Below are 12,780 nucleotides of genomic sequence, written 5' to 3'. Positions count from 1 at the left end.
CTGGGGCTGTGCACAGCAGCCAACAGCATCCACTTCCCAACTCCAACCTCATGCCCAGGAGCCTTCCCTACCAACACCCCACAACCCCCAGACTGCTGCACACCAGCTAGGACACAACAGGCTGAGCAACTAAAAAACTGTTCTAAAAGCAGCTGAAAAAGCAATCATTTACTTACTGTGTTATAAAGTTCTTCCAGCCTGGGAATTGTAAGAAATTTGTGCATGCTTACTCCATTTTCAATCAGAAGTTTCACAAATGCAACTCTGTCCATCACAAGGGCATCCAGCATAGCCTGTTCCAGAGAGCCAACCTACAGCAAATAAGCAAAAAGGTAAAGCCTAGAGAGAGCCAGTAAAAAAGTGAACTTAGATACTGTATCAGCCTCCTTCATTTAGAGGGCTGGAAAAACCTTACATGTCTATAAAGATGTTGCCCTCTGTTCAGAATATCCCCTGAACTTCACACAGTTACGGCACAGGATGGCACAATACTCTGAAGACCTGAACTGCTCTGTAGGTCCTGCCTACTGAGACAGCGGGACTAAGGAGACATTTGGTTTAACTAATTGAGGTGTTCTCATAAGTTGCTGTTGGATAACGCAAAAAAAGACTTAAAATATCTAAAGCACAGTTCGTTTCAAAGATGTCAGAACCACCATGGCAATCAACAAGCCTTACACAGTACGTACTTCTGACTGCACACTCAAAAGGATCATGTTTTATTTTTACAGTACTAGGCAGAAAAGGCAAGATCCACCAGGTAGTTCTTAAACTAATTTTCAAACTACAAAAACCAGACATTTTGTCCCTCCCTCTAAAGACACTGCAGTGCTGCCAAAAGTGCATTTTACCAGATGCTTCTTAAGAACTTTCTAGGGTCATGCAACTGTAACAAAGAAAGAGCATCTGACTAACATGAATTCAGCTTTCACCTTTGTAATGTGTTTTCTCTGCTAGTTATTCAGAACAGTTAGCACATTTCTAAAATTTTTCTACCATTTTCAAATACATAATAACAGAACACCTTTAAGGTTACGCAGTACACCCAAATTACTGTCTCAAAATAAATGTGTCAATATTCCAAAGTCTCTCTCTACAAAAGTCAAGATTCATCCTTTACAGTAAATTGTACTTCTCTCTATTGGGAATTATCATTCTGTTTAACCCAGACCATTACATACATACCAGCCATTGCTGCCCATAAACAAAAACATGATTTTTGGCTATGTCAACTCTGTCCCACGCAAGTGTAAGAACAAGCTGGTCAAATGCAGATGCATTCGTGCCTTAAGAAGCAAACACAATGAAGAAAATTAAAAATTAATTATAATATTCTTGCTTCCTGAAAGGTCCAAATTAAGCAATCCACCACAAAATTATGCTGTATAGGTCATCATTTATGTAATATTATAGCATTATTCAATGAGAACACAAATATCTATTTGTTTAAAAACTTACAATTCCTGTTGGTATTTTATAAATAATTCATCATATAAACACTAATCAATAATAGCTGGAGGTTCCAAACATTCTTAAAAAATTAAGTCTCACCTTTTAACAATGCTGTAAGTATTGCAACATCAATGTCCTGATGTTCATCTGATCCAATATGAAAAACCGTAATCTGTCCAAAATGGGGAAAACATATTTAAAAGTTATTTTCAGGCAAAGGTTATTGGCTCCAGTCTTTTAAATCTTTTTCAATTCCTGACATAAAAGACACCTGCCTGTCTATGCTCAATTCAAACTTTTAGTATGTATTCTGTTTTGTCCTAAGTAGGAATTTTCAATTAATTTGAACTTCTTTTCCTCCTATGATTACACAAATACATGCATGTTGCATAGAAAATGTTATGGCATGATCTACTTACAAGTTCTTTTTTTTTCATGCATTCCAGCAGTGTCTGAAACAAATGAACTGCTTCACTTTGACCAAAGTTAAATGTCTTTTTGATGGTTGAAATTATTTCAGGCTCAGCACCCTCAGGAACATTCCTGAGATTGAAACAAACAAACAGGAAAACAATTGTTTTAGATGAACAGTAATAACAACACATTTAATTAGTTTCAACATGTCCATTCAAAGTCCTGCTATCTATAAGCTTATTACTGTTGCTGTGGCAAAACCTTGGGTAACCTTTAGAAAGAACTACATGTTACTTAACCTACAATTCAATACTACTGCCTCCTAAAAGCAACTCAACTCTCTCTTCCTTTCCTTCCCATACTGAGTTCTGAGATATTCTCAGCCAGAAGGTTTTGACACAAAATAATAAGCAGTCACTCCTCTGAGTAAGACGCATTTGTAATCTTAGCCTGGACAAAGCTGTTTGGTTTACAGCTACATTAGATCCCTGCCTCCCAAGGCTCAGAGGCAGCCCCTGCAACAGGGACAACTGACTAGAAATCACCAAATCCTGTGGAGCCCAAGCACATCCCTTTTATTATTTGAAGGTACACTTAAAACAGGCAAGGGTCTTCTGCACTAAACAGAAAAAGGTTTTGTATAGATTCATGAAGAAATGGTCTCAAAGCTCATCTGTGAGTGACAGACATACATGGATGCCACGCATCTGTACATCTTGTCATCCATCTGTGTATGACAAGAACTGCCTGGACACAATCCTGTGCCATGTGCTCTGGGATGACCCACTCTGGTCCCTTCCAACCTGACCCATTCAGTGGTTCTGCCACACTCTGGCACTGCTGGCACTTACCCCCCCTCCTCTGTTTGCTTGTGAACATAGGCCAGGATGTCTGCAGCTCTGCCAGTTCCTTCACACACCACCACGGGCACCGGAGGGCTCTCCTGAAGGAAGTCTAGAACTGTGAGGATGACATTGGGGCCACCTTCAAACACAAGTGCCACCACAGGCACACCTTGGCCAATTCCTGGAAAATGGCAAACAAATATAAAATCTAGACAATGCTGTACGTGTATATTGAATGGTAAGGCCAGTTTGACATAATTAAAAAATCAGGTTTGTCCTTTCTATTGAATCAACATTAAAATCAACATTAAAAACTGTCTGCCAGACATTAACTGTTGGTGGGCTGGGACACTGCCAAGCTGGTCAATACAACAGGATACAGTCTACAAAACAGAAAAGATTCCTCAAGGAAACACTGACGAACTAATGCAGAAAACTGAAGAATTTTTCTTTTTGAATCTCCTCTTCTAACTTCCCCCAATAGTTTCCAAAGGTGACAGCACATACACAGTTTGAACACAGGTACATAGGAACTCTCTACTGATTGGAAATATTGCAAGAGCATTCCTGTAAGGGTCAAAATACATGTGTTGCTCCACAACTGGAAAAACACCATACTGCAAACTGTGAAACTGCCAGTGATCCATACCAAAACCATTAATTAATCACACCAATCAGGACCAGGTGACAACAGACCAAGACCTGAAGTGATTTAGATTTGTTCTTACAAAGTAAATAGACAACTTTATTCCTAAAGGATTCCTCTGTGGTCCTAGAGAAATCATAAATCTACCAGCAATAACTAGGGTCCAGAGCAGCTGCTGAAATCTGCAATTTTAGACTTGAAGTATAAACAAAAGTTTTTATTTACTTTATTTTGTCACTCAGATGTTTGGTGCAAACACCTTTTTCATGAACCCACAGTAACAGCCCTCAGGCACCAGAAATACTTACTTGCATGGATCCGTTGCAAATTAATAGTTTTTTCCAGTTCTCTTCGCAGTTTAACTTCTGCTCCATACTTCCCAACTGTTCCATCATCCACCAGAATGAAATGGGAATGGAGGTTATTTAGGACGTTTAGTTTACTTAATGGATTTAACAAGGTCTGATATGGAGCAACCACCTAAATGCAAGCACACAACAATGTCTTTTACTTGCAACGATTCACATTTGTTTCTGTGAAATTTAACTAGACACAAGAACTGGTGGCTCAACAAGAAGCACTGACACATATAAGCATGCCTTGGATCAGGATACACCAACAGCTGCAGCTCTGAACTTTGTACAGGGAAGCAGATAATTTTATCTAAAGGATGCTGTTCTGAAGGGTAACAAAGATCCTTTGAAAAGGTGTCTTTGGGGAAAATTTGCGATTTCTCTGGCAAACAGTAGCACTGAAGACTCCACATAAAATTTTTTCAACTTATTATCCTTTCTAAATGTGAATTCTCTGTAATACTTTAACATTTTTGTTATTTGATTCAATGGCATCAGTGAAGGAGGAAAAAAGAATGTACTTCAGAACAAGCTCCTCCTGTAGCACATTTGCATTTTGCAACTTGTTTACAGTAACGATCTTGCATAAGTCACAGAAGTCAGTGTATCTTCATAGTAAAGCAAGTATCCCAATGATGCAAAGCAAGGGAAAAACATGCTTGAGCAGATGTGTCAAAAGTACATGAGGTAAATCATCATTTCAGTTAGGTAATTCATCCTTACATCTCTTCCAACAAGGTCGTTTCTGTTTTCAATCACTCCCCATGGAGCAATCCCAATAGTGCAAATCTTTCGAGATGATCTGGAAGCGTGTTCTCTTAGAGCATCACCAACATGTTTTGCAACACCTGTTCACGCATAAAAAAGATTCCAGTGCATTGAATGCTACATCTTACTAAGAATACAAACATTTATTTAGGTCTTTAACTGTTTTATTTAGATAACCAGGCCTTTAAGGAGCTGGAAACTTACAGACTACCAAAGAAAAGGCACTGTGCTACATCTGCTAGGAAGAAATGAAGTAATTCAACAAAACAAATATTAGCTAGCAAGAACTAAAGACTTTCCAGCACATTACTGTACTTCTTTTTAATCACATTAAGCTCTTCCTTGTTTCAAAAACAAAACCCAGAAAACAACCACCCAAACAAAACAAAGCCCAAAATCCAACCCCTCTATATGTTATTTCTCTTTTCAATACAAAACAGTAGCTCGCGTTCAAATACATACGTTCAAAATGCATTATTTTCATTTCATTTGACCCAACTCATTCAAATGTCTTTGTTTTAGGATGCAGCAATGCATCCATACATTAAATCTTTTGGCTCTTGTAAAATTGCAATCCAGTTAATTGTGCACATTCTTTGCTAGCTCCTTACCTGTGTTCACTCCTCCAGTTATAATCCAGGCTCCTGTGGTCACTGCAGCTTTGATAAGACCTTTGCCAAGCAACTGTTTGATGCGTGGGTGAAGTTCAAATTTCTGCATGCCCCCATGGACAGATATAACAAGCTTTGGCAATTCCATCTGCCATTCTTTGAGCATAAGTTGCAGAATAGCTTCAGGCTTAGTGTCATATGACAGTCGCACATACTGCAGGCACAAGAACAGAGTTAAAAGGTTCAAATGTGTCAAAAGAAGAACTAGGATGTATTTCAGGATATCTTATCCTACTCCCAGCTATGGAAACTGTAATTCACTTTCTCAAAACACAGCAGATGCAATAAATGAACAAGCTTCCTTTATATCCTCTATAGCCCAGATGTGACAGTTTTGAAAGCAAGTTTTGGAAAGGAAACAACTACAGAAAGATCATGGTATTCCATCCTACTGGCATAGTGACCTAGAAAATGACTCTATGAAAGCACTCCATGATCTCTAAATTAGATGAAATTCAGAAGTATCTGTAAAAGCTCTATCATTTGCTGGGAGAGGCTTTTGTGTCCCCTGCAAAGAGTTTTACTATTGCTTGGTTTTCCTTCCCTGTTCCTGGTGGGAAGGAAACCTACATTTTTCAACAGAAAACTTCAAAAGTGGCAGCTTTTCAACACTCTATGTTTAACAGCATAAGATTAAGTAGATGGTTGATCAGCTACAATGCTGCCACACCTTCAGAATGAGCTACTGAATAGAAGGGACAGTAGGCAGAAATTGAACCCTTTCTGAATACAGTTCTAAATAACAAAACAACACTACTCCATTAAACAGGTTTGAACAACCCCACTTGCACTCTGAAGAAGGAAGCAGAAATGAGTGGGCAGCCTGGTGCTTCTGTGCTCCTAGAAAAGGGTTCACAGCAATTTTAAGCTACACTAAGTACAAAGGAACCCATACACTGCTATTAAGAACATGAAAGAACTGTGCCAAGGGCCCTTCTCTCACAGAGATGATCTGACCTGGAATACTGGACTGGCCTTAGGGCTTCTGCCAGCAGCATAAAGAACACAGCTCCCTCACTCAAGTACTTTGGTTTGACCATAGAAGTCACATTGTACAAGCACCCCCTGTAGCCTGTAACTGCATAAGTTTTAAATTATTTCTACCACAATTAAAAATCTTCTACAAATAGAAATTAGAAATAATTCAAATCACAACAAAAATGCTAGAATAAAAGAGGCCACGGGTTTGCCACAATAGAGGTGCTAATATTTTCAGCATTCAATTTCAGAATTTGAATGAAGCAATCAGCATCAACATGGTGAGAGTAAGAAAAAAAGAAACAACAAAACATCATACATGCCTTAGCCCTGTAAGAATGAGAGCCACCTTGAAAGTTGATGACACCATAAGCATCAGTAGAGGTCTGTTCTGTGTGTTTTTCCACCGACCATTCTTCTGTTTCCTGATTGCAGTTTTCACCCAGCTTCACATCGGAGTATTTCATAGCCAGACTGGCAGTGAAACAAGCATGTTGTCTGACCAAGCGGCCACAGCAGCACCTGCACCCAGAGCACCGAGAATGCTTTGGTAATACTACCCTTGGAAGAGAAAAGAACTTCCTTTATCCATAACAGGAACAGAATAGATTTAGAAAGCAAAGATTCTAGATATTACAAAAACATCTTTTCCAGAGAAAGCCTTGTTGTCATAAATATTTACAGCAATAGTCAAATACAATACATATGATTATGCAAAATACTGGAGCTCACTAAGGCAGCAAGCTGGAGGCCAGCAGAAATTGCTTCTTTGAAGCCAAGTAATTTATATAACATATATAACTTATATAACATATATAATTTATATAACATTTATAACTCCATGACCTACTTATTGCAGACAGTTCTTTAAACATTATCTATATTTATTTTATATCTAACCTTTCGCCAACTTGTCACTCATAATATTGAGCAAAACTTTTGAAAACCCTATTATGAAAGCACTTATTGAGAAAATATTCATAAATATTGTAATTACAAAGAACTTTTACCTGACAAGTTGCTGACAAATCTGACATCCTGGAAGGCATCTGTAAGAAATATTTAAAGTTATCATTAAACTTCTGACACAATTCACACACAACAGTGAGCAATTCAAAAAACAAAAAAAAAACCACCAACAACCAGAGGCCATTCTTAGAAACTGAAGGACAAATTGTGGTGGGAAAGTTGTAAAGTCCATTGTAAGCTACAAATAGCTTAAATTGAAAGGGCAAGTGTTGAAGACCATTCTGTTCCTTGTTAAATGCTCTGGAAATTTTAACAGCTTTCTAATTACTTCATTTGCATTTGCAAATTTTCCATGTGCTGCAATTGTGGCCATAAATTCTAAAAGTTTCTCATGTCACATGACTTCAAGGACTGTGGTGAATTATTTACAATAATTTGAAAATTCTACAGCCTTTAGTTCTTTTTCTGTTTAAAAACAAAGTACTTAAATGAAAAACAGTAACCTGCCCCAGTATAACAAAAGAGATTTATAAGTGTTTTTTAAGGAAAAGAGTGAAATAGAAGTTTTCTCAACCTCAGAAGAAAAGGTTTCTCAGCTGCTGTCACATATATGAAGCTTAAGGGAAAAATGGTGATCTAAAATCCATAATTATAATAGTAAATATTATGGGGAGACAAAACTGCCTTAAAAATAACAATTTTAAATCTATTTCTAGTTTGACTTTATTTTATCTGTGACACAAATGTCATGACTATATACAAAGTCAATCATTGTAGGAACTCTTAAATTATACCTGCAACACTTGCTGAAAGTCAGCTAAATATACACTAGTTACCATTAACTTGCTTGATTTCACACCTCTAATTTAAGATAAGGTAAAAACAGCCTGTGAGATATGCTAAATATTCTTGGCCTCAGCCTCCCCTCTAGAAACATTTCCCCATTTTTCAGCCTAGATTTTTTTTTCCTTTCAGAACTTAAGGATGAAATATTACACATCACATGAAATCTGAACAGTTCCCATTTATCTGTTTTCCCTAGAAGCAAGTACTACTTCAGCCTTTTTTTTTTTTTTTGGTAATTTTTTTCCCCACCCCAGTTCTTGGTTTTGTTTATTCTTCTATGAATTCTTCACCCCTTTTTTCTACACTGTCAGGTTGATTTTCACACTTCACCCTACACTTACAATGCTTTTTAAATTCCAGTAGAGGTCATTTCTTTGAGACTTTCTGACTTCACACCCCCCTCACTATAAACAGATCATAGACATCAGTAGGAGTGGTAAGAAGCAGTAAAGAGAACAGGGGAACATTTTGTTAGAGATTTCTGCAATGCCAAAGTACTTTCAGAAAAAGAAAATCCAGTTCACAGAGCAACAATGTCCAGTCACCAAAGCACAAACCCAAGACAGTATTTCATACAAAAAGCCAGTCTAACACTCGTGAGAATACTGACTTTTTTTAACATTAAAGAGCAGCAATGAAATTTTGCATAATTTCTCATTTACCTGTGGGGGTCTTTTGAACTGGGTATAATATACACACACTCCCTCTTCGTGAAAGTATTTTCTATCCAGGATTTCTGGGACTGAAAAACAAAAAATTTAATAGTATTATAAAACACAAAGTCACATACCTTTGCAATGAAAAAAATTTTTAAGGAAAGAAGAGTTAGAATATGAGGAGTTTGCTCTCTCAAAAACTAACAAAACCATGTATGACCTTATAAAAGAGTCTCACACATCTCTCCAAAGGTTGAAATAACCAGAATCATTATGTAATTTATATAAAAATCACTTAAAAATAGAAGTAATATTTTTCAAAGCTAACATTCCAATAGCAAAAATTTTAATATGTATGTAAATATGTACCCAAAAAACACCCCATAAACAATTTTAAGATATACTATTACCATATCTTGTTAAGAAAAATATAATGTAATTTTTTTTTTTAAATTACCCACACTAAACTGAGATTATACTAATTTCATCAATTGCCCTCTTTAATTAAGTAAAATTTTCATATTGGAATTGTGTGTAAGGAAGCTTTCTAACAACACTGGCAATCTTTTCAACTAGCAATAAATAGGTCATAACCTTTGTTCTTCATCAAGATACTTTTCAGTAAATAAAATTAATTGGGATCTCTGAACTGTGTTCTAAGGTTAAATATGAAACATGTTCTGGAACATGAAATTAAGGATGTTCACTACTTCAAATGCTTCCTATTTTAATCACTGGACATAATTTCGTTCAGTTGCTTTAAACAACAACATTAACATTATCTTACATAATAATCTTTAGGTTGCTGAACAACATCACAATGCGTAACGTCTGTGTCGTGTTTCAGCAACACATTGGGAAACAAATTCAGACAGGGCTTTTAGAAATTAAAAACATGAAAAAAATCTTGGAATGTTAATTTGCAAATTATGCAACATTACTTTAAATCCTCACTGAGATTACATTAAAATTACTTCATTGCTAACAGCAATGTGCTACATTTACATTTTACCTTTAGAAAAATTTGATACATTTTACACTGTTTTATTTTACAAGGAGGGGAAAAAAAGACTGATGGATATTATTCACAGGTATCTAATCAGAGGTCTGCAAAAGTGATGAAGAAATTGAGATTTTTTTGGGGGTTTTTTTAGATTATAAGAGAAGTTTAAGATGGATGCATTTTTCACTCACTGCAACTTCAACATCCATTTAAGATAATACGGAGACATATTACAACTAAGAATGTAGCAGCTAATTTTAATAAAGACCCTCAAAAAACTGCTCCTGAACTGCTCACCCTCTTTCAAAACATTTCCCAGACTCAGCAGATCTTTCCTACATTATTCATCATGATCACCTTCCAATATGTTGCTTTAGTGAACTTTGATGATGAATTTATCAAGACAGCAACAAACTGCTGCTCCAGATTCTGTCTCCACATTAAGGAGGCCTTTACTCTTCCCAGGAGTAAGGAAAATTGCAGAGCAAAGGCACTTCTGGAGATAGAAAGAAGGAGAAAAGATGCACAATCCACAGCAAAGAATCATGGTTATGGTCCCTTTCCCTTTTTTTTTGTTTGTTTTTTGTTTGTTGGGGATTTTTGGTGTGTTTTCTTTTCATTCTCCTTTGAAGCAGAACCAAGTGACTGTCCCATAAGAGGCTTGTGAAAGAAAGAGATCTCTTCCTCTGCTGTCCTCAGAATTCGTCTTTTAGCAGCATCTCCTCAGTTCCTTAGCAAGGAAAGTGCCCATCCACCACAAAGGAGCTGAGTATTTCCTAGGACACCTTTGCCTTACAAGAGCTGGGCATAAAACAGCTCTCTCTCTTCTCTACCTTTAGCAGATGAATAGCATTGTTACAAAAATAAACTTGATATATGTTTATATGTACATTTATACATATATCATACTAAATGTGTATTTTACATACAGTAAGTAGTCAAAATTTTTTGCTCCTTGTTAAGGTTTTTTTAAGCACTATTAAGCTTTAGCCTTTGTGATACAAATCCCAGTTCTGGAAGCTACTTTCTCCTGCCTGAGTCCCCACTGTTTACATGGGAATTTTTATATTTAATTTCTTAAAACTGAGCATTACTTTAACACTACAGTAGTTTAAGCTTAACTCTGCAGATCCTGCAGAATATAAAAAGATACAGAAGAGTAATTTAATACTTAGATGTTTCAGCCAGCTGGCTAAAACCACACCTTGAAGCAAGAGATCACAGGCATAACACACTAGATGTTAAAATCCAAAGAATATAAACCACAAGCAATTGCGTCAATTGCTCCACGCAATATTGTTTTATTATTAAGTGGTGATCAAAGCTGGGGACAAGGAACACCGGCTCACAATGTGCAACAGCACTTTTCATAATAAACACATCCCATAAACAGAAAAAAAAAAAAGAAGACAAAAAAAGCCCCCAAAACAAAACAACTAACCATTCATCATTTTTTCCTCTTAAAGAATGTAGTTTTAACCCCTTATCAAAGATTTCTCTCAATTTTTCTACAGTGCAAGTATTTTCAGCACATATCAGTCATCTTATCAGTCATCCCAAGTCAGTTATTTACGCAGAAGCAGCTCTGTAATGTTATTAAAACGTACTTGGAACTTCTTAGTAAAATTAGACCCTCTCTAGAAGCATGCCTGTATGCTAAATAACCTTTACTGCAGAAGATTTTATATAGAATTTGCTAATTCCAGAGTCTGGTTTTCTTTTGAGAGGGGAAAAGAAAAAAAAAAAAAAAAAAAAAAATACAAACCAAGAAGAGAAGAGAACCGAGTGAAAGACAATTCCCATAAATGGGTAAAAAATAACATTAAAAATGAAGGAAGTATTGCCTTCCATGTAAATAAGAAGAATTATTGCATAATGTTCCTGTGAAGACCAGAAAAAGGAAGATGCTATGAGGACACTGTTGAGTATAAATCAGTCATAGCAGTTACCTCCAAGAAATACTCCCTCATCAGCTAAATATCAAGTTAATAGAGGAGATTCAGTCAGAAGTCAAAAATCAATATGCAAATTATCAGACTGTTTAAGAAAAATTGCCTACTCTCATTAAAGCTTTTTCATCATCTGAACAGGACACACAGCTCCACCCCCTAAACTCTGTTTCCAGTAACAGGCAGCTCCTGCTGCTCCAAGTGCTCTGTTTTCCCAGTGTATTTTTAGAAGATGCACTTTACACCATGGTTATGGGTAACACGGGTCACGAGCCTTTTAGCAAAAGGCACAAGTAGCACCAACATATAGAGATCTACTTTTCAACTGTTTACTTTCTTTCTTTTCAAAATCGTGGAAGAAAAAAAGCTTTGTTTCCCATATTCTTTCCTATGTAGTCTCAATCTCTCAAGCTAAATAAAATTTAAGACTTACAAGAAGAATTGTAATACAATTTATATTATTCCTGAGCTACCTTCACTTTTCAGGTGAGTCTATGAAAATTTCACCACATTAAGACCTCTCAGCTGGGCAGATCTTGTCTATTCACATAAAAATTCTTAATTTTTACCTTTTTGGAAGAGCTGCTACAGTAACTACTAACTCCTCATCCCAAAGAGGCCAACAAGGCTTTTGCACAGACTTTAAACTGTAGGTTTCACAAGATACCTCATTCTGGTTGTACTGATTTCTGAGCAAAGTCCACTGTGTCTTCCAGTACTTCTGGAAGAACGTGAAGAAGCAGAAAGCACATAGATTTGATTCAGTCATCTAGAAGAGATGATTCACTCTGGGATCATGATTAAAATAAATACTTCACACTACTTTAAATAAATATGTCCTCTCCCAACAGTTTCACCAATGCTAAAATAATTCTAATTGCTATTTGAAACAAAACTTACACAAGTACTTGCTGAACTACAAACTCAAGAGAACATGCCCAATTATTGCTGACTTCTGGAAGTATCTAAATGCCAAGATAATCCAATGGCCTTTTGTAACAGGTGGAAGTTTTTCCATAGCCATTTTAATATTAACTATGTTTGACCCAGCAATAACATTAGCACTCCAAAGCTCCAATAATGAAATTATTTAAATGTACCTGCTCAAGATTATATGTTATCTTTACTGAAATTCACACTGGATAACTTCAGCAAGTTTCTTTGTAGAATTAAATTTTTACCACAAATTATAATTTCAGTTTTTGTATATAGCAGGTGAAAAAAGAAAAC

The 12,780-nt window shown here is 36.3% G+C and overlaps 1 protein-coding gene across 5 annotated transcripts in view; it reads right to left on the bottom strand.

Annotated features, from left to right (window-relative positions):
• TRPM7 (transient receptor potential cation channel subfamily M member 7) overlaps positions 1-12,780 on the bottom strand; it is a 51,587-nt gene that overhangs the window by 22,862 nt on the left and 15,945 nt on the right. For all 5 annotated transcript variants that reach the window (XM_030280946.4, XM_072933696.1, XM_072933697.1 and 2 more), the window contains exons 2-12: positions 8,605-8,684; positions 7,138-7,176; positions 6,451-6,649; positions 5,090-5,303; positions 4,434-4,558; positions 3,666-3,837; positions 2,718-2,892; positions 1,872-1,995; positions 1,552-1,624; positions 1,186-1,286; positions 177-311 (exon numbers count right to left, since the gene is read on the bottom strand). In XM_030280946.4, the coding sequence (XP_030136806.3) occupies positions 177-311; positions 1,186-1,286; positions 1,552-1,624; positions 1,872-1,995; positions 2,718-2,892; positions 3,666-3,837; positions 4,434-4,558; positions 5,090-5,303; positions 6,451-6,649; positions 7,138-7,176; positions 8,605-8,684 (1,437 nt within the window). The remainder of the gene's footprint in view (positions 1-176; positions 312-1,185; positions 1,287-1,551; positions 1,625-1,871; positions 1,996-2,717; positions 2,893-3,665; positions 3,838-4,433; positions 4,559-5,089; positions 5,304-6,450; positions 6,650-7,137; positions 7,177-8,604; positions 8,685-12,780) is intronic.

Source organism: Taeniopygia guttata, chromosome 10 (genome assembly GCF_048771995.1).
Source record: "Taeniopygia guttata chromosome 10, bTaeGut7.mat, whole genome shotgun sequence".
Lineage (NCBI taxonomy): Eukaryota > Metazoa > Chordata > Aves > Passeriformes > Estrildidae > Taeniopygia > Taeniopygia guttata.
The sequence above is the reverse complement of the archived record's forward strand: the minus strand, read 5'-3'. Positions and strand labels throughout refer to the sequence as shown.